Here is a 21,939-nt window from a genome sequence, read left to right as displayed (position 1 = left end):
TCTCTACTCCTTCAGAGCTAGGCAGCATTCTAGACACTCCAGTAGACCCTCTGCTCTCCCATCAGAAAATGCTGACTTTGAATGACACCAGCTGAGATGGACACTTGAAAGGAGAACCACAGCAAACTAATTCCGAAGTATGAAACAGTGTATCTATGGCCCCTTTCTAGAAGGTGAATATAAAAGGGGGAGCCAAACTACGCTAATATGTTCCTGTTCCAAGTCCGTCAAAATCAAGGCAGTGGGTGCTCAACAGAACACTCAAAGGGCTGCTGCATGACCAGAGCTGGTGTCATTCAAAGTCAGCATTTTCTGATGGGAGAGCAGAGGGTCTACTGGAGTGTCTAGAATGCTGCCTAGCTCTGAAGGAGTAGAGACTGTGTAGGAGGAGAAGCCCAGACAATCCTGAGGCTGTTGGACATCCATTAAGAACAAGGCAGAAGCGATCCATGCTGTAATGGGTCTCCCTGATCTCTTGAACCCAGCTTGAATCCAGCTCCTGTTGAGAAACCATTTTATGCAAGTACGTGTTTGGCCGAGTCAGGCTGCATCTGTCATGTGAAGACATCGGCCTAGTCGGCGTGTAACTTGTTATTTGGGCCAATCAGCCCGCATCTGCTGTGCAACTACATCAGCGTGGTCAGGCTGCATCCCCAATGGGATAACATTGGCCTCAATCTGCTATGGTACGACAACAACCTATCCGGGGCTGCATCTGCTGAAGTGAAGTACCAGCCCCGTTAAAGGCCTAGACACGCTTTGCTTTGCTGTAGCGTTGAAAGTATCTGAGCTCCACATGCTTGAGCCGCTGCATCGCCAAGACAAGACTAAGCAGCAGCACAGTTAGAGAAGTGGCTCACCTTGACTATGTGGTGGCCCCGGAGGCTATCCTTGCTCACTGCTGGCCAGCTGCAGGAAGGACTATAAGGCTGATGGATACAAACTGCTGCAAACAGACTAGATCACCCTTGGTTAGAAACGTGAACTGAAGTGAACTGTTTGCACATCTGAATTGTGGGGTACACTAGACTGAACCTGTGCCTGATTCATATCAGTGCCATAAGTGGGTAGCTTAAGGTGAACTATGAAAGGATTTAGTACTGCTGTGTGATTAGAAGTGCTTTCTTTAGCTATAAAATAAGCACTGGGCTGGCTATCAACGCCATTGTGTTGTTTGGCTGTTTGTTTAGTTCCGAGCTTGTGCACCCCACACTACCTCCCTAAGAAGCCTGTGACTGCTCATCCTCACTACCCAGGGATTCAAATGCAGAAGGGGTTGTACTTGGTCCATTTAGCAGAGCCATGGTAGGATGTATTCCAAGACACCAGTAGCAAATTACCCCAACCACTACTGTTGGGGCCCAGTAGCCCGTTTGCCCCGTGGCCCCCTGAAAAGAGTCTAACATTGCATATTTTTGAACGTCTGTAACAAGTGGTATATTGTGCAGTGATGGGTTCTATGGTGGCACTGTGATCTCAATATAGGTCTGAACTCACCATTCTACAACATTGTCTGGGTGATTTATGTTCTAGGATGTTACCCTCGTAGAGCAAGGGGCTTAAGGTGGTTGTGCTAAGTTAAAAGCCTTCTCCTGATTTAATTCAATAGTTTCTTTAAAGGCTTCCTAATGAGGGGATACATTTTTATCCCTTGCACATTTATTTACATTGCTGGCACTTTCACTTTTCTTGCCTACATCAACATTTTCCAGCAAACAGTTTGCTTATCCGTACAAGTATGCTAGTGTGTGCTCCAATTAGTTTACACATAAATGTGAGTTTTGGTTATTTGTCACGATTTCCGTTTGCATTGTTCAACCTCTTCACAATCCATACACATTTAACACTGTACAGTAATATTGCTGGAGCGGGTAGTTCGAAATTTTGGATACCCCCCCATTCTGCATGTTTATATTAATCTGAATAATCAACTAATAGTAATCTTATTAATGTGTTTGCAGTGAAAGACTTACCAATTATATTTACAAAAGAATTACACGTTGGAATTGCACTTTGCATGGCTAATCTAATTGTAAACTAACTTGTGTACGCATACTAATAGTAGAAAATTAGAATATTGCATGATACATGTTGCTTTTGTGATGCAATTGTAAATTGTGCTTTATTGAGTGAGTATAAACGCTTGGGATGTTGCTTTCTGCTAGATAATTACTTACACATAAGGGTACTAGTGAGGGTTTAACATTTTATTAGCCATTTCCATGTTTTAATTACGTTTTTATGTTTGTTTTGCTTAAGTTGCCCATTTCGGCCTAGTCAAAATGGCTGAACGAGACGTTGAACGTGACTGCCCCTGACAACACGAGGTTCTGGGTGAAATGCGCGTGCGTCACCGCCAGCAACAGTGGCCTAGTTCTGACCCCAGGAGAAGATGCCCTAGTCAAGGTTGCCCCGGGAACTTCGCCAACGACCAGACAATGAACTGTTTTAAAACCGGAACCAGCAAGTGCGATGACTTCATTTTGCAGACTTTGTGAGAACTTTACCGCTCGACCCCAAGACGACCAATCAGAACTTTTAAAAACCCCAATCTTGATACTTTTTTTTACATTATTTTCATTATAAAAGTAGGTAGGGAATTGAAATAAAAAAAACTCTTCTTCTTTGACAAACTCGATTTCCTGACGTTATGCTGACGGAGAGGACGGTGACACTGCTGGACAGCTGTTATCCTGAATCTTTGAGAGACTGAATTGCGGCCTGACTTTGATGAATTTAAAGTTTTCCACGACTTGACTGACTTAGAGGACGACTTTTAGCCAAATTAGGTAAATATGATGTTCTGCGGTTCTAATGATGTTTTCTAACCATTTGCAATTTCTTAGATAAAGAATATTTGATTAATTGACAAATGCATTGTGTCGATTATTTGAAGAAGAAAATATAGATTAATGAGTAAAGTATATAGATAATGATTGTGTTCACTAAAACCATATTTAACAACTAAATGATTCATCTCCTAATGAGGGGAATATCTTAGGGTTGAAGTCAACGTATTTAGAGTTAGGAAAAGATATTCCTTTTATGTCAGCGTTTGGAAGCTTATTCCTCTAGGGAAGCAGATCAACTGAGTGTGAGTGTTGGTGTTATGGGCCCCACCAATGAATGTATTTGAGTGAATTTACTATTGAGGTATTTGATCTGAGTCGAAGGGGGAATTTGATGTTCCACGCTGCAACAATATCACTGCTGAGTCTTCCTATCTTTGTGGTTAAAATAGAATAACAAACTGATAAAGAGGGGAGGATTGTCAAGGTTAAGGAGGTGCATTGCTAGCCTAATGTGTACCTTTCTTCTGTTTATGCCCCCAATTCTAACCAAGTCCCATTTGTGCACTTACTTCTATCTTAATTAGGGGGACTTGCGGAAGGTGAGATATTCCTGATGGATGATTTGAATCTTACCTCAGACTCGGGAATGGACAGCACTCACCCGCACAGGTCACCCACAGGGAGCTTCCCAAAGTCTCTAAAACAGGTGGGGCAATCAATAGGTTTAATAGATGCCTTGAGAACCCTCAATTCCAAATTCCATGACTACACATTTTTCTCACACTCGCATCGCACTTATTCACCATAAAAATATGTGTTCGTTAGCCAATCCCTCATCCAAGCCCTAGTGACAGCAGCATTCTACCCGATCTCCCTCTGTGATCATGCTCCTGTGATATTAACTCTAGAATGGTGCAGTCCACCACCTAAGTGCCATTAATGGTTTTTCCCTGGCTCTCTTGCTAGAGATCACATCCTCCGGGATGACCAATTGAATAACTCACAGGATATCACCACTTCCAATAATTGGGATACATTTAAGGCGGTACACCGAGGGAAATGCATTGCAGTGGTGTCAGCACCTATTAAACTAAGGGCACAGAACTGGCTAGCACTCGAAGTGAAACGGCACAGGACTAAACCCTGCAACGAAAAGTCACTGCCCTAAGGGAAAGCTCAACGTTATATATACTAACAGGGCTAAACTCACTCTCCCACTCAAACGCACAACCTATGAACAGGGCTATACAATGGGTTCACATTTAGCTCAACAGCTTAGGGTCACACGTGAAAAGGAATACATTGGGGAAATTACTCAGGACAGGGGTGGGCCAGCGATCTCAGACACAGAATAAGCTCAAACCTTTGGCAAGTTTTATGAGCGGTTCTATACGGCAGAACCTGTAAATTTGAAAAACTCAATTAGACTATCTACATTGAGGGGAACTCCCTCAAGTGGCAGCAGCGTACAATTAGATCCTGGGGGTCCTATAAGTGAGGAGAAGGTCCAGACAGCCATCACAGCCCTGAATCTCCACAAGTCACCAGAGCCTTATGGTCTCACAGACCAATTTTACAAGACATTTAGCTCCGACCTAGTACCTCCCCTGGCAGCCCTTTTTAACCACATGGCTGAAGGTAGTGCAGGCACCCACTCCATGAACAAAGCTCCGTTATCGATCATCCCGAAACTCAGTAGAGACCTGCGCTCTTGTAGCTCATATAGGACCATAGTCTTGCTCAACTAAGATGCCAAATTGTACTTGAAGATACTAGCTTCCAGGCTTGACGACATGCCTGACCTGATCCGGCCGTATCCGCCCGGCTTTATTAAAGGCAGACAAATGCATGATAACATGTGAAGGGTGATCCACCTGGTCGAAAAAGCGCCTAAAAAAACAATACCGGCAGTCTTGCTGGCCCTAGATGCAGAGAAAGCCATCAACCGGTTGGATTGGTTCTTTTTATTTCATACCTTGGCTTCTGTGACCAATGCATAGCCATGATACTGGCAGACTACGCCACCTCCCAAATTAGGTTCTAGGTCAATGGAGTGAGCTCTGATCCTTTTCAACTGGGGAGAGGGACTAGGCAGGGGTGCCCCCTTTTTCCGCTTTTATTTGCCTTCAGCATTGAACCCCTAAAAGCCAAAATACGCACAACACCCTTGATTCTAGGTCTTCATTTTGAGTCAAAAGAGCGTAACAGCTCCTTATTTGCGAGAAACCCTTCAAGATGAATTGCGACTGTACGAGGAGGTGGTAGGATTTCATATTAACCTACACAAATCGCTTTTACTCAACCTATCAACCCCTGACAAGGAAACCCTAGTTGCCACAACCCCTTTTCAGTAGGCTAAAAAAGACATCACTTACTTATTAAAATCACTCCTACAATATCGGACCTGTATCGTGCCAATTACCCACCACTCATACAGGAACTAAAAGCGGACCTCAGACAATGGAACCCCATGCTTACCTTGTGGTTCGGACGCATACATTCCATCAAAATTATTGTCTTACCCAGGCTTCCGTACCGCTTTCAAGGACTTCTCAAAGAGTCAGACCGTAGGCTCCTGCCAACCCTGCGCTCACTAGTAACACGTTTCATATGGCAAAACCATAGGGCATGCCTACCATACAAAACATTAAGACTACAGAAAGACTCAGGTGGCTTAGCCCTTCTGGATTTCCATTTATATTACAAAGCAGCACCATGGAGAGCTATCTCAGAGTGGTCGCCACGCGGTGGTGGGTAGATATATATGGGATGTATTGTGGAAACCGAAGGCGGATTGTTCCCTCAACGCATACTTGAGTACCCCCACAAAAACTGACTCAAAGTTTGGAATGAGGTGAACAGAGCTGCAGAATGGAATACTTTTCCTTCTCCTTTCATGCCAATTCATTATAACGCAGCATTTGTGCTGGCTTTTCAACTCGGAACTTTCGACACCTGGAGGGAGGGGGTTAGTCTTAACATTTCTGACCTCTTTCACAACTGGGACATCCTCACTTTCGAGCATGGTTAGCAGGACTTCCACCTTCCGGACTCGGAACACTACCACTATGCATAACTGAAACACTAGGTACTCCACCCAGATATCAGAGCAGCCGCCACTAGAGACCTTACCCCTACTGAACAATTTGCCAGACGGGCGCAAAATTCTAGAGGTTGCATCTCCTTTCTCTACTCCTTGTTGCTCGTCACCATTTTTATCCCACAGCCTCGCCCCATCACCTTTTGGGAGCAAATTCTTGAGGAGATAATCCATGAACTTAAGTGGTGCAAACTCTGGTGAGATATTCCTAAGCGCAACCATTACATAGGTATGAGGGAGGCACATTATAAACTACTTTCCGACTGGTACCTATACCATACCAATCTGAAAACAATCTTCCCAAAAACTTCAGAACAATGCTGAAAGGCATGTGGGTTGCTGGGCGACTTTCATCACATATGGTGGAATTGGCCGACCATTCGCCCATTATGATCCACAAATCAGAAACATCCTGGGATACCCGATCCCGGACAACACGGGCTTTGCACTATTAGGATTGTGAGATGATACCCTTAAGCACCAAACTGTAGGTGTTACGGCTATTTTATGGCTGTGTGTGGGTGCAGCAAAGTTGGAGCTAAACTTTGCTTGAAAGAAAAGAGGCTCCGTTGATGTCTCAGTGGCACACCAAACTCTGGCAGGCCATCAAGATGGAAAGAATTACAGACATCTTCTTGGAAAACTATAAAAACTTTGAGTACACTTGGGGCCGCTTGGTGACATATCTCTCCAGAGGTCTGCCACTATATGCCTGCCCTACACATACGAGGGCGCTTCACCTCTTCCAATTCTAAGAGCGTTGACCGCTCCTGCATTAGACAGGGACTGTTACCTCCTTCTCCGAGCAACGCACTCCAGATAACCATCCTCGCCGCGCGCCATTTCCTACATGTCAAAATGTGACTCAACAATGCACCTCAGTTTTAAGGGTATTTGTTTGAGGGTAGGGGAAGGTTTCAGTGAAATATTTGTTCAATGATGTGATTGGCTTGGCAGCAATATAAGAATCTGTAATGTTTAATAGAAAATTTTCCTCCACGAGAGAAACTGTGCATTATAATGGTTCTTTTGTGATATGATGATGGAGTTGAGATGAATGCTCTGCTGTTATCTGATATATGCATAAACAATTAGAGTTTTGAATCCAAAAAATCCAATAACGCATTGGTACTCATACCCATCATCATTTAATTACTTTCCTTGCTCATGTAGCCACATATGATGAGTGGCTTGCAGAAGTATTGATTTTTCAATCAACATGAAATAATGCAAGAGTTTTGTTTCCCCAGTTCTGGAATGAAACTCGTGTGCCGTGCTGCTGTTGACAAACAGTTCAAAAATGGTTTGAAAGCCTATCTCTTGTCAGTTTCTGTTTCGAACCTTTTAGTCAGTACTGCTAGCTCCATAATGCCTTAGATGAACGTGGCATGGAGCGATATAAGTAAATAAATAACTTAATGTTTGGATTTGTAGTTTCACATCTCCCAGTGTAGCTATAGACCTAGAAGCCCCACCATATTTAGTGCTGCTGGCTTACAGCCCTCCTCCTCCTTGATATGGTGTCAGTACAGAGTAGTTACGTCTTTTCGAATCGAGAAAGGGCATAGCATAACCAATTTTAAGAACGAATGTCAGCAGTGAGATACAATGCATAATATTTTCTTCAAATGACTACTAGTCCCCTTTCAAATCACCTAGGAACTGATGCGTAAAGCTCACAATGAATCCAGCAACGCGAACTTCAAACATAGTTTGGTTTCACTGCACTCACCTATGGAGCCCGTGCCATCAATAATAGCTGCCACAGTTGAAAGGGCTTTTGCATTGCCGTGAAGAGACTCGTGCGTGCCCTGTGGGAGAAAACATTTTAAAATCAAACCCAGCGTTCAACACTCTGTAAATGTGGAAAATAAAGGAATCGCTTCTCGATGGGGGAACAGAACAGCCTTAAGTAACGATATTGCACATTATGTAAGAATAAAAACAGATCAATGCACATAAGCTATTGGTCCATAATGTGCGATGTAGTGAACTCTGTGTACCCCCAGAAATTTTGATCAGCTTTTGTTTAAGCAGCCAAAGTCTATAGTAGAATATTTTGAGCAAGAATTGCGCTGTTTCGATTAAATACCCTCTTAAAGGCCTAAACGAGTGAGTGTATCTTTGCATGTGGCGGATGCCCCACTGCTGGATAAGTAAGGTGATCAATCGAATTAAACTTACCATGAACACTGGGTGTCACAATCTACGCGCCAAGGCGATCAGTTATAGTGTGGAGTAGTAAACAGAACAGTAAATCCCAATGCCTGTCAGAAACATACTCATTAGCCACTACTGCTGCTACATCAGAGCATTGATTTGCTGGATTCAGAATATGTTCGAAATCCAGTAAACCACTGCTATGATGTAGCAACCCTGCAAACAAGTTGTTATCCACTGTAGCTACGTCATAAAATAATTCTAGGCTGCTGTGGCTGGGCTCTCTTAGAGGAGAACAGCCTGCACAACTTTTGGACGGGAGGGAAGGAAAGTAGAGACTGGTGGGTGTAGATGGCAGAAGGTCCGTTTTTAAAAAAAATATAAATATATATTTTTTTTATTTGAGTCATAATTCCAATCAATGACATGGATACATACATATTGAAACCTCATAAGCCATCATCTTATTATGTAACAAAAATGTTTTGAATTTTTTTATATTGATCTTCAGCCCTCCTACCTCCCACCCCAACTCCCACATGGGAGATAGATTTAACGTCGATACACTGCAAGACATGTTCAATATTTTACGCACTGCAATATCAGTTCACAACACCATTTTTTTTTTTTACTTGATGGACAATGTACATACTATTGCTTATATTATATCCGGGTGGCTTAACAGATACATGGTAAGTGGCGCCCAAAAATCTTTAGCTCTAGATGCCACGGGAAGCTCCTCAGCATACACATTTAGTTCTTTACAAAACACAAGATCCCTAATCCAGTTAACTAATGTTGGGGTAGCTCTAGCATTTCAATACATAGCCACAGCCCGCTTAGCAAACAGGGTGGCAATAGCTATTTGTTGGTTCCGCGGCTTCAGTCCTTTTAGCAAACCCATCAAACATATCTTCGGTGTACAGTTTACATTTTCTGATATCATTTCAGTTAATATCTGCACCACTCTCTGCCAGAATTTCGCCATCGCAGCACACTCCCATGCCAGGTGTATAAAATCCGCACCATCCTGCCCGCATCTTGGACATCTAGCTTGCTCTCGCAACCCATACTTTTTCAATTGCACTGGGGTATAGTAAACTTAGATATTTAAAGTGAATGATACGAAGATTGCAATTAGCGGTCAAACGCCTCGTCAACTTGCAACAAACCTCCCAGTCCTCCCGAGATATGGGAAGCGCACTGAGTTCCAGTTATCTAGTGCAGTGGAGGCCTCCCACTCATTCTCACGTTGAGAAGCACTATATATTTTAGTGATGATCCCCCCACTTTCGCCACTTCCCAGCACCGCCTGTAGCGCTTTCAGTCCAATTGGTTCCTGCGGGATGCTCAGGCTTAACGAGCGCACCGCCACTCACAGTCTAGCATATACAAAACCATGCATTGCTCGGTATGGTCGTCCTGCTTGAAAATCATTTAGAGATAGAAAGAGGTACCATTCTTGTACAGGTCACCTAGCTTGGTAATCCCAGCCGTCTCCAGTACCTCCAAGGCTACGCGCTCCCTCGTCACTGAGATTTCAGGGTGGCCAGCAATTGGCCTGCCAGGCCCATATATAATATCTCTCCCAGCGCAAGCAGGCCAGTACATTCCATGCCCACACAGTGCAGTTGACCAGGTTAATCTCTTTCCTATTGCTTCCCTCACATTAATATAATATTGTGGCTGACAGTGGTGTTAGGTGCACCGTATCGGCCTCCACCGCCAGGTGTGGCATGAATTTTTGTGGGAAAAACCAATAGAGCGCAAATTGCGCCTAAGCACACAAGTAATAGAGACGCAGATCTAGGGCCTCAAACCCCCCCACATTCAAATGGTAGGGACAGCGTGTTCAAGCTACATCTTGGCTGCTTACCAGGCCATACCAGCGACAGCAGGCAGGACTGCAGTGTTTTAAAAAAAAAACTGCATTGAGTTTTATTGGGACATTAACAAACAAGTAGAGAAGCTTAGGGAGTATAGCCATTTTTATCACAGCAATTCTGTCTGCCAATGACAGTGGCAAACGCGTCCAGCGTGTTATTTGCTCTGTAATACCCGTTACCGCCCGCTCATAATTTAATGTTAATACAGTCTCGGGATCTCTGTGCACCCACACTCCCAGATACTTTACTTGGTCCACCGACAAGGATAGCGGATATTCCAACGGGAATTGTTGCGTATTATCTGTTAATGGAAGGATAGTGGATTTCGGCCAATTTATCCCCAACCCAGATTGCTGCTCAAACAGGAAATACTCTTGTAACACAGGCGCTAAGTGGATAGTCAGGTCCTGCATATACAATAACATATCGTCCGCAGAGAGGGAGATCACTAACGGTCGTTGCCTGAACCCTAGAGCGGTGTACGCGTGTTTTTGGCGGATTTTACATGCCAGAGGCTCTAATGCAAGGGCTAAGGGGCATCGGTGACATTGGACATCCCTGCTGCATGCCTCTATAAATTGAGAATGCATCAGTCACCCACCCATTGACTAGCAGCCTAGCACAGGGATTGGTGTACAATAGAGTTATTCATTTAAAAAAAAAAAGAGATCCCCAATCTTCGTAGCACCACAAACATATATCGCCACGGCAGCGAGTCGAAAGCCTTTGCAGCATCTAGTAGTACTGCCACTGCTTGGGTGTCCGGGTCTAAGTGGTGCATCACTGCAAAAATTGTACGAAGATTATGTACTGTGGAGCTCTTAGGGACAAATCCCAATTGATCCAGGAGAATCATTTTGGGGATCAATGGTTGCAGCCTGCATGCAATCATATTTGCCAACCTTTTAGTGTCTATATTTATAAGTGATAAAGGCCTATACGAATAACATTTATTATCAACCTTATCTGGTTTTAACAGCGTGACCGGCAAAGCTTCTCTTATGGAGGGGGGCAATACTCCTTTCTCATAAGCCTCAGCAAAAACGTTTAATAATTGTGGAGCCAACTCTTCAATATAAGCTTTATAGAATTCACTGGGCATCCCATCAATTCCCGTGCCTTACATGTAGGCCAAGACATTATCGCCTCTTTTACATCCTCTATATCAAACGGTTGGGTAAGATTCTCTTGTTGGCCATTCGATAACCACTCCAATGCAATATCTTCTAGGTAGTTATTAACTTCAGTATTAGGAGCGGACTGTCTGGTTCCATACAGTTTTGATTAAAAATCTGTAAATATTTTGGCTATCTCAGGAGTAGTGTGCCGGGTCATCTCATTTTCATCTAGCATTTCCGTGATAAACTCCTGTCCTTTGGGTAATGATAGTTTGTGTGCTAAGGAGCGGTTGGACCTCACTCCCTCACCATAATACCGCGCCATGGATCTCCTGATCCGCCGTTTGGTTGTGTTCTGTGACCAGTTCCCGTAATTGGGCCAGGATGTCAGTTTTAGGGCACTGTTCGTATTCACGCTCTAGCTTACTAATCCTATCCACTAGCACACGCATCCTATTCCTCAAGTCTTTTAATACTCCCGCCTGGGCACCCATGCACACCCCCCCCCTTATTGTGACCTTAAATACTTCCCGTAGCGTGCCTACATTCTCCACTGATCCCTCACTTTCTGTGAAGTAGTTGCATATTGCCTCCCCTATCTTGGCCCTAAACACTGTGTCTTTTAGAGACGATGGCTGCAGACGCCACTGAAATGGAGGCCTACTACATGTCAGCTTCTTCATTACCAATAACACTGGGGAGTGATCCGATAGCGTCCTAGCCAGATGCTGGACTGATATTGTCCAGGACGCCGCCTCCCTAGACATCAGCCAGTAGTCCAACCTGGACCACGAGCCGTGTACTGTTGATATAAATGTGCCCTCCTTCACACCTGAGTTACGGGACCTCCATATGCCCACTAATCCTTTAGTCTCAATCAATGCCCCTAGTGCCTTAGCAGCCTGCTTTACCCGCCCTTCTGCATTAACAGAGCGATCCAGTCTAAGGTCTAAACTCACATTCATGTCCCCACCCCAAATTACTACCGATGGCAGGTAGGATGCTATCCGTCTCCAAACATCATTAAAAAATGCAGGATCGTCTATATTGGGCCCATACGTATTGACAAAGAGCACTAACGTATCTCCAATCTTACCCAATGCTAATAGTACCCTCCCCAGTTCATCCACCTCAGACTTAATACGTTTGTATGGAGTCCCTTTCTTAACTAAGAACAGTGTACCCCTTGAATATGAGGAAAAGGATGATGCAATCCTAACCGTGGCCCAGCGAACACAACCTTTAATGCGTTGTGTTTGGTAAGATGTGTCTCCTGTAGACATGCAATCTGAACATCGTGTCTATCTAAAAATGCCAAAACATTTCTGATTTTCTTGGGGTTATTTAACCCACATACATTCCATGTAACTAACTTAAGACAATCACTAAGCCATGTACCATCCTATACACAGTACCCTAAGTGTGAAGTTCCGATGCAGCCAGCTCATTGAAAGAAGAAATGTCATCTAAATCCCTCCCAAATTCTGCCATGTATTCACATTCCGCCAACCTTTGTGTCCTTGCAACTTGATGAAGTTGTGCGCAGTTTAACACCACTCTTGTTGCGCTATGTGGCCCACAGTCTAATATTGTATACCAGCACTCAACTTTCACGCATAGGTACAGCTCCCAGATTGGAACCGCTGGTGTAGGACTCGCGATCCAGAGGCTCCAGTCTCACTTTTCCCTGCCACCACTATCCCATTCTTAACACTTTGTTTCCCCCGTACTTGGGCCGCAGTTTATTCCCCGGACCTCACAGAAACGTACTTTATTGGGCCTCCACTTCACTTCTCCATTCCACGCAGCATGCCCAGACCCCCACCAGCACGCGCTGCCATGCCGCAGTCTTATACTTTCATCAGGCCTTTCCCTTCACCCCAAACTTCACAGGCCTAGATGCGGCTCTGGCGGCACAACAGCAGCACTACGGTATCCTCCGCTTTTTTCCTCTTCGCCCCGCAATCCAAATCACCAGTATTGGGTGCCAATCCCCGTTTGCCTCCCTTTGCTCCCCCTCCTGTTTGCAGCTTTAGGCCTACATGCGCACCAGGGACCCCACCCTCAATTATACACTTGCCGATTTCTTGCTCGCAAGTCTTCACCACAACCACAGCTCCGGTGAGTCAATAGCCGCGCAGCATTGTGGCAGCGACCGCAGGCGGTTTTGTCACCTACTTTGTCTCTTTTTGCCAGAGGTCTGCGGCGGTCTGCCCCGCAGGTTCACTCATGGCACGGCAGCTTTGACCACGGTCGTTCACTCGCCAGTTACTCGCCTCGTCTTTCCGTAATCAGCACGGCTGCCCCCTTAATACTGCTGATAATCAGGCTAAGGTACATCCCATGGTGAGGGTATCCTTAGTATAGGGAGGGGTTACTGGCAAAAAAAGGTTATGATATCCTCTGCAATACCTGTAAAATGTCTTGTAGGCAATAATCTGGATTCCTTAGCATGGACTGAGGTCAAAAGAAAGACCCATGCAGTTATGCTGGGTATACCTGAATCGGTGTGTGTAAAAACAAGAGCACAATGCAAAGCCCAGAATGAAAAAGAAGAGTTGGAGTATGGAATAATGGAGCAAAAACCAAAGGAAATGATGGACGGAGTGTTGAACATTGCAAGCACTCACCCCCAGTCAACTGATCTGGGTTTAATCCATCACCGTTCTTTAGCCCACTCTGCCACCCCAGTTCAGACATGGCCATATGCAAATCAGTCTGACCCTGTGCCTCATGGAAACAGTCCAGCCCGAACTGCCAAGCCATGTCTTCCCTTGACCGGAAACAAGATTCCTAGGACCGGTTTCTGGCATTTCAGCCGTCTTCAGCCAGTTTCCATGAGGCACAGGGTCAGACTGATTTGCATATGGCCCAAATTAACAACTACTTGTGACATGTGACATTGTATCATTGTATACAAGCATCCCACAGGAGCCAGCATTGGAAGTAATGAGAGATGTCCTAAGCCAACGACCGGCAACCGATGAGAGTGCCTACGGAATTCATCATAGCCCTACTGACCATTGCAATGACAAATTTCTTCTTCTTCCAAGGATGCTATTATGTACAGACAAAGGGCGAAGCCAGGGGGCAGCCTTTGCCCCAGACCTAACCATTATTTATATGGACAATTTCGAAAGATGGTATGTATTCAATAACAACCCTTTCTACCACCAGGTGGATCTATGGAAACGATACATTGACGACATTTTGTTTGTCCGGCACGGTGATGCAATCGAATTGGGTCACTTTCACCAGTGGTTGAACCAATGTGATCAGGATATAAAATTTACCATCCAATCTGACGCCAATGAAATAGCCTTTCTGGACATCAAAATCTGCTTTGAGGATAACAAACTATTCACTACCCTATATCGAAAACCTGCGGAACGCAACTCCCTCCTGAGGTATAACAGCTACCACCCACGCGGACTGAGGGACAATCTTCCAGTGGGACAATTTCTACGTATTCGCAGGAACTGCACAAAGAGGGCAGACTACATGACGGAATCTGAAGACTTGAGTATCCGGCTGATAAATAGAGGATACCCGAAAAGACTGGTGAAGAGAGCCCAGAAGAGGGCCTGGTACAACCCTAGGGAAACCTTACTGCCCCCAAAAGATAAAGAATAATCTGCGTCACAACATTCTCTACCAGAAGCAACGCGGTGAAGAGGATAATAAATAAACATTGGAATCTAGTCGCAACTGACATTGACCAACCAAACCCACCAATGCATTCCTTCAAAAAAGCCATGAGTGTTAAAGATCATGCTGTACATTCCTTCTTGGATAGCCCGACAGCACCCACAATCCAATCACTCTGGAACTTACCACCTGTTAAAGGACACTACAAGTGCGGGCATTGCAAGGCATGCCATACCACAATACCTACCAAGACATTCATCCATAAACAACAAACAATCATGCTGCAGTCCTTCGCGAATTGTAATTCCACAAATGTCATCTATAGGATAGTCTGCCCATGTGGTTCTCTATATGCGGGGCAGACACAACAGAAAATCAAGGCCAGGATACTGCAATATCAAAGCAGGATCCGTTGCTCCGTCACCGGTGCGCACCTAGTAGAACACTTCACACAGATGGGACACAATCCGGATCAAATGCAATGGTTGGTGATTAAGAAAGCTGAATTGGGACCAAGAGGGGGCAATGTTGCCTCAATCCTAACCATCAGAGAATCAAAATGGATGGTACGTCTGGACACTATTACCAACGGCCTGAATGAAGTGGATCCCAGTAATGCCCAACTGGCATGTCTCAGTACGTAATTATGCATTTCTGAGTCAAAACACCTTACACCTTTAACATCGTCACCTCTGGTTAGACTGTATTCTCCTTTTCTAACCACGAAATAAGAGGATTAATGAGAGGAGTGCCGAATTAGTTGTTCTATGTAACCACGCAATGAGAGGTTCCCTGTAACACTGATCCATTCACCTTTCTATGCATAGGGTATAGAATGATCTTACTTTCAATGCCACACGTACGAATGAAGTAAACTGCAATACAGTCCCATGACCAACTCACTCTAACATCCAATCAAATGTAAAATGTTAATTGATCCAAGGTTTTCCATCAGGGTCATTGTAGTCTTAAGGGTTTCGATTTCGTAAGATGGATTTGGTGTTAAATCATGCTGCATGCTTGCATTTTCACAACCTATATAGAAGTGCTATGAGAAATTTTGCCCCAAACATTTATTTGATTGCAGAGGTGGTCATACCCTTGGGTGGGCGTGTATTTGAATGCTAACATGTCTATTCACCTCTTTATGCATAGAGTGTAGAATGATCCCACATTCAATGCCACACGTACGAGTGTATGCACTAAACTGCAATACAGTCCTATGACCAATTCGCTGTGTAACACTGATCAAATAAAGATGTGAATTGATCCAAGGAATCTTCATCAGGGTCATTGCAATCCTAAGATTTTCAATTATGTAAGATGGATCTTTTAGTCAATTCATGGTTGATGCCTACATTTTTACAACATATATTGATGCGCTATGAGAAACTGTGCCCCAAACATTTTTGTGACTGCATAGGTGTTCATACCCATGGGTGGGCGTGTATTTGAATGTTAACATTTTACAATTCTTTCATTGCCCCATGGCTATATAATATACTGAGATCTATTACGCCTGCTCACAATTTCACGGCCCAATGATACAGAAAGTTTCCACCTTTGCCAGCGATCAAATAAGAGTTGAATACATCTGACTCTAGATTTTCAGTCTGTCTTCTAATGAGAGATCGTGTCTTAATGTAAATAACCTTTGTTCAAAACAGTTGGATACATCTGACTCTTGATCTTTAGTCTGTCTTCTAACGCGAGGTCAGTTTCACTGACAGGCATCCAGCGGCTGCAGGACGCGGGACGTCACGCGGCTGCCGGTGCCTTCAGCGCTACTTAAATAAGGGCACACTAGCGTCTTGCTTTCCCTCACCACAGAGGGACGTTTTGAACGGACTAGGGTAAGTGTGCTCTTGAGAGCCAATTTCTTTTATTATTGTATACCCCAAATCGATCGCCCAATTTTAGTCGAACGCAGGTTCGACAACACACCATGGGATAAGGTTTCGTTAAAATCATGTTTTGGATTGAGGCCTATCAACAGCGTTACTTTACTGTACAGCCCCCAGCGAGCACTTATTAATTCACTTTTCGCTCGCCTTATTTAACATCGGCCTTCTAACAGTAGTTCCGAACCCTCCACTTATCTCGCAACTCCGGGCACTTTTTGAGTTTAATTGATCCACTTCCGCCCGTCGGTGGGCAGCTACCCCGACTTTTGGCGGTAGGCATAATTTTCTCACTCAGATTCTGAATCAGTAACCAGGCTTGACACCGTGTTACCCCGCTTATTGATACTCCAAGCAACGGCGGGTTGTCAGTCGCTTTCAATTTAGACCGACGGTTTTTTGCATTAGCGTATTCCCTCACTGTGTGACCTCGGCAAGCACGTCGTATCACACTGCTTGCTCCATACTTTTGGTGTTTTTCATGAACAACCCTATACACCACAGAGACTTTGCCATCTTTTGCACATGGAAGTTGAAGTGAAACACGAGTCATTGCAGCAGCGATCGCTCGTTTCACTCCTTTCCTTTTTAGTGTTTTTAGTGTATTGGATTTCACTTTGGATAATGAGCTCTGAATCAGACTTTGTTCGTTTTTTAACCAGGTACCGCACTCAAGTACACTACTGATGTTAGATGCATTTACTTGGGTCCCTGCACTGATTGTTCCATACTTCCTCCTTTCTCTTCTAGATTAATGGAACCAAGTCTTTTGAGCTAATCGTGATCCATTTCACAGCTTGACCGATGGATTGGCCACGGCGTTTCGAGCAGCAATTACACTTCTTTAAAGATTGTTATGGAATTCATTCCCTTTTTCTGAGTAAATTGGAGTATCATTTGGACTCCATAATGCAGTGACCTTTATTTTTACAAGGCCACCTTTGACAGACACCTTATTTCGACAGGTGTCCATCACTCTTGCCTACACTTGTTGGAGCCTTGTCCCTAATCAGATACGGTAAATACAGAGACTTTCACATTCTTTTGTTCTCGTCTATTAATCAACTAGTGAACCTGACATACACCTTACTCTACCCTTAGGTGCCCCTCTGTGCTCACCTTCACTTCTGTCCTGAGGAAGACCCCGTCAGTAAGGATTAGAACCAACCTACATGGTTTTAGGGGTCGAAACGTCGACACACCATGGATGCCAGTACCACTAATAGCGCAATTTTGCACTGTAACCCTCTATTGTACATGGCTATGTAAATGAGTGTAATGTATTTTGCTATGAACTAGAGTATGAATATGTGGCATTGAAAAATTTTGCCAAACAATTTGATTGTGATATCTTTTGTATAGTGTTTGTCACTTGCCTCACTACCTCACTAAAAACACCCCCTCATCCCCCCACACAGTTGGGCACACCAACGTCATGTTTTAATGTTTGATATAAACTTTGTTCTTACTAATGAGCATCATGTGCTTGGTGTGATTAAATACCACTCTAGCACCATTTAGTTTTTCAATTGGATTTATTTTCCTCAATACAACTTTACACAGTTTTGATGCAATCTTGCTGGGACCACCACCTTCTATACTGTTCTACACCCAGGTCCCAGGGAGTTTGGGTTTACCCATCTTTATAACCACCCAATTTCTATGGCTAACAAATTAATTGGCAGGTTAGGGGCAGTCAAATATCTCAGTACTTTTGATTGGACATCAGGGTACTGGCAGTTAGGTCTGACCCCTGGAGCAAAAGAAGAGTCAGCATTCTTGATCCCAGATGGGCATTATCAGTTTAATGTTATGCCCTTTAGACTAAAGAATGCCCCTGCCACCTTCCAAAGGTTGGTGAATAAAGTCCTTGCTGGGTTGGAGTTTCTTAGTACAGCTTATCTTGATGATATTGCTGTCTATAGAAACACCTGGCAGGGTCCTTGAGGCTCTGAGAAGTGCAGGCCTCACTATCAAGGCAAGCAATGCAGAGCTCAGTCGTATACGTGGGTCACCTTGTAGGTGGAGGCCAAGTTCAACCCCTACAACCTAAGATCCAGTCAATCCCTGACTGAGTAAATCCAACAACGAAGACTCAAGTCAGAGCATTCTTTGGCTTGACTGAGTACTAAAGGAGGCTTGTGAGTGGATATGGGTCCATTGTGGCTCGCTCACAGAACTGACGTACAAAAAGATGCCAAAGAAAGTGAACTGGACCGTGAGCTGCCAAAAGGCTTTTGACACTCTGAAGGAAGCAATGTGCTCAGCACCCATTCTGAAAGCTCCAGATTATACGAAGATGTTCATAGTGCAGACAGATGCCTCTGAACATGGGATAGGAGCATTCCTATCCCAAGCCAATGATGATGGACATGACCAACCAGTTACTTTCATTAGCATGAGGTTACTTCTGAGGGAGCAGCGTTGGAGTGCCATTGAGAGAGAAGCCTTTGCTGTGGTTTCGCCCGAGAAGAAGTAGAGGCCATACTTATTTGACTCTCACTTCCTTGCTCAACCTGGCCACAGGCCTCTCAGATGGCTAATGGAAATGAAAAGGGAAAACCCCAAACATCTAAGGTGGTCCATTTCCCTACAGGTTATGTACTTTACAGTGGAACACAGGCCTGGTAGTGACAATGCCAATGCAGATGGCCTTTCCAGGTTCTTCCTCTTAGAAGATGAAGACTCTCTTGGGTAAAGTTAGTTTCATCCTCTTTCGTTGGGGGGGGGGGCGGTTGTGTAGGACAGTACCCCTTTGTGACATGGTCACCCCCACTTTTTGCCTGGTACATGATGCAATTTCGACTGGAAGTGCACTGGGTTCCTGTTAACCAGATCCCCAGTGCCAGAGCTCTTTACCAAAACTATGCACTTGTTTCCCCCAATTGGCAATACCTTTATCACTCTCTGTAAGTCCCCAGTAAATGGTACCCCTGGTACCTAGGGCCTGAGGTTCTAAAGAGCACCCCCCCCCCAAGTGCTGCAGCACTAATTGTGCTACCCTAAGGGACCCCTCACCAAACAATTTCAGGGCCGCTATTGCAGGCTTTGCATCTTGGTGCAGACAAAAGTGAAAACACGACATGCCACACATCCCTGTGTGTCTTGTCTCCGAACACAGCATGCAATATTTGTAAGTCACCCCTACAGTAGGTCAGTCAACCCTAGTAGGGTACTGAATATTACATGTGAGGGCATACCTGCATGAGCAGCTATGCCCCTGTGCTGGTCAGTTCTATTACTGCCAGTACAAGTGAACAGGGAAGCCATTTTAAAACATGTGCTGGACACTTGTGAAAATGAGTTCCCCACCTAAATGATGGCTTCACTGAATAAAGGGATGTTTGGCATCAAACATTGTGTATTGATAAACCCACACTGATTCCAGTGTTGGATTTACCAACACATGCACTCAGAGGGCACCTTAGAGGTGCCCCCTGAAAACCTACCAGCCTCTGGTGTGCTCGCTGACTGGTTTCTGCCAGCCTGCCACCAGAGTCACTGTTCTGACCTCCTAGGGTGAAAGCCTCTGCTCTCAGGATACCCCAAACAAAAGCCTGTCCGGTAAGAGGGTGCCACACCCCATCCCACAGGATGACGATCTGATTAGCCTTTCTAGGCCGGCAAGCTTCAAAGAGATGCTGCCTTTGAAATACAAATATGGCTCCCCTCACAGGGGAGGAAGCCGACTGCCCCTGTCCATAGCCCTTTTAGCACCTGGACAGGTGTGAAAAATAGCTAGTTAGGTAGACGTGTCACCTTCAGGCTAGTACCACCTCTAAGATGAGCTAAACTGAGGGGGACACGACTTTTCAGAAGTAGCCATCTCTGTGATGGCACACTTAGGAATTCTGGGACAGGGTTATGCTCCCTTCCCACAGGAAGTGGTCATATAGGGGGCGTAGTACCCAAAGGGTCAGTAGCCCATTGGCTACTAACCTACACCCTGGTAATACCCCTGAATTCAGTATTTAGGGGAGCCCCTGGCACCAGAAAAACCGATTCTGATGACCTACGAAGGACACTGAAGAGCCGCAAAAGCAGAAGACTGAAGAGATCAACTGACTTGGTTCCAACCCTGCCGGCCTGTCTCCTCATTGAAACTCCACCAAAGATGTCTCGTCCTGCAGCTGTTGTGCCTCCGAAACCTGGAAAGACTGCCTGGCTTCAATAAAGAAAGAAGCCCTCCCGTAGAACAGCAAAACTGTTTCCTGCATCCTGCAGAAACTCTAAAGAAAGGACTGCCAAAACCCGACGCCTGAGCCACCACTTCACCCGTTGCTCCAAGTCTAAGCCGAAGTGGACCAACTGTGCCACCGAGGTCCCCTGCCCTCCAGAGCACAAGACCATCGTGGTTACACCTCTAGTGGACTCTCCAACCTCGTCTGCATCCTCTGCACACAGGACCCCTCTAAAGTGCCTGCTCCTATTAAGAAACCCTGATGCTTAAAGACACCTCTGCACCCGTTGCCATTGGGACATAGAGAAGAGGACCAAAGGTGTCCCTACATCCCTGAGCATCATGAGACCTGAGCCTCCCCGGTGGTTTAGTCCGACTGGTCCCCCATTCAAAGCCTGCAGCCTCTTTTACCGTTCTCCATGGAATAACATTGGGTACCCAATGCTGTTTTGCACCGCTGTTTTGCACCCTAGTGCCGCTGGTGGTGTTCTGCTGGTGCTGCCTTGGGCCTTGCCCTCCACTCACCTTAACTCCTGGAGAAGGGTCCAATGAGTCGCTGTACTATACCTGAATGCCGCATTGACTTTTCCTCCAATAACATAACATTACAGCTTCCAGAAATGGCACTGTGTTGAGTTTTTTTTAACTGAAAAGTAATTCATATTTAAAGATGTACTTACCGGAACGATTTTCTTCTGAAGCCTAAACATATATAAAGATACATTGTATTTTTCTAAATTGGTGTGGATCTCCTTCTTGAGTTGTGTGTCTCATTTATTGACCATTGTGTGAATGTTCAGATGTCTTGCGCTCCTCTGTTATATGCTTAAGGCTGCTCGACCACACTATCCCCTAGCAGAGCACCTGAGAATTGCCATGTTCACTCATTAGGGAACCCCTAGAATCCTTACAAAATATATCTAATTGCAATACATCGAATAAAGAGCCAGTTTCCTACACTTTCATAAAAAGTGCCTTTAAACATAATCAACTCTCCAAAAAGAGTTGCCACAGATGCCATAAATAAAGCATATGCTTTACACATTAAAGTGAAAACCAAGCATTGTTAATTTGTGTTACCATGTGGCTGGCTCTGTCCTGTGAAAAGATCTTATCCTGTGCTTGACAGTAAATGTTCCACAAACAGTACAAGT

The 21,939-nt window shown here is 44.8% G+C and overlaps 1 protein-coding gene across 9 annotated transcripts in view; it reads right to left on the bottom strand.

The window, feature by feature from the left end:
- The window catches only part of SLC37A2 (solute carrier family 37 member 2), an 892,550-nt gene that overhangs the window by 149,580 nt on the left and 721,031 nt on the right, over positions 1–21,939 (bottom strand). For all 9 annotated transcript variants that reach the window (XM_085646069.1, XM_085646068.1, XM_085646070.1 and 6 more), the window contains one exon: positions 7,625–7,703. In XM_085646069.1, the coding sequence (XP_085502195.1) occupies positions 7,625–7,703 (79 nt within the window). The remainder of the gene's footprint in view (positions 1–7,624; positions 7,704–21,939) is intronic.

The sequence above is a fragment of the Triturus cristatus genome, chromosome 3_1 (genome assembly GCF_964204655.1).
Source record: "Triturus cristatus chromosome 3_1, aTriCri1.1, whole genome shotgun sequence".
In the NCBI taxonomy this organism is placed as follows: Eukaryota; Metazoa; Chordata; class Amphibia; order Caudata; family Salamandridae; genus Triturus; species Triturus cristatus.
The sequence above is the reverse complement of the archived record's forward strand: the minus strand, read 5'-3'. Positions and strand labels throughout refer to the sequence as shown.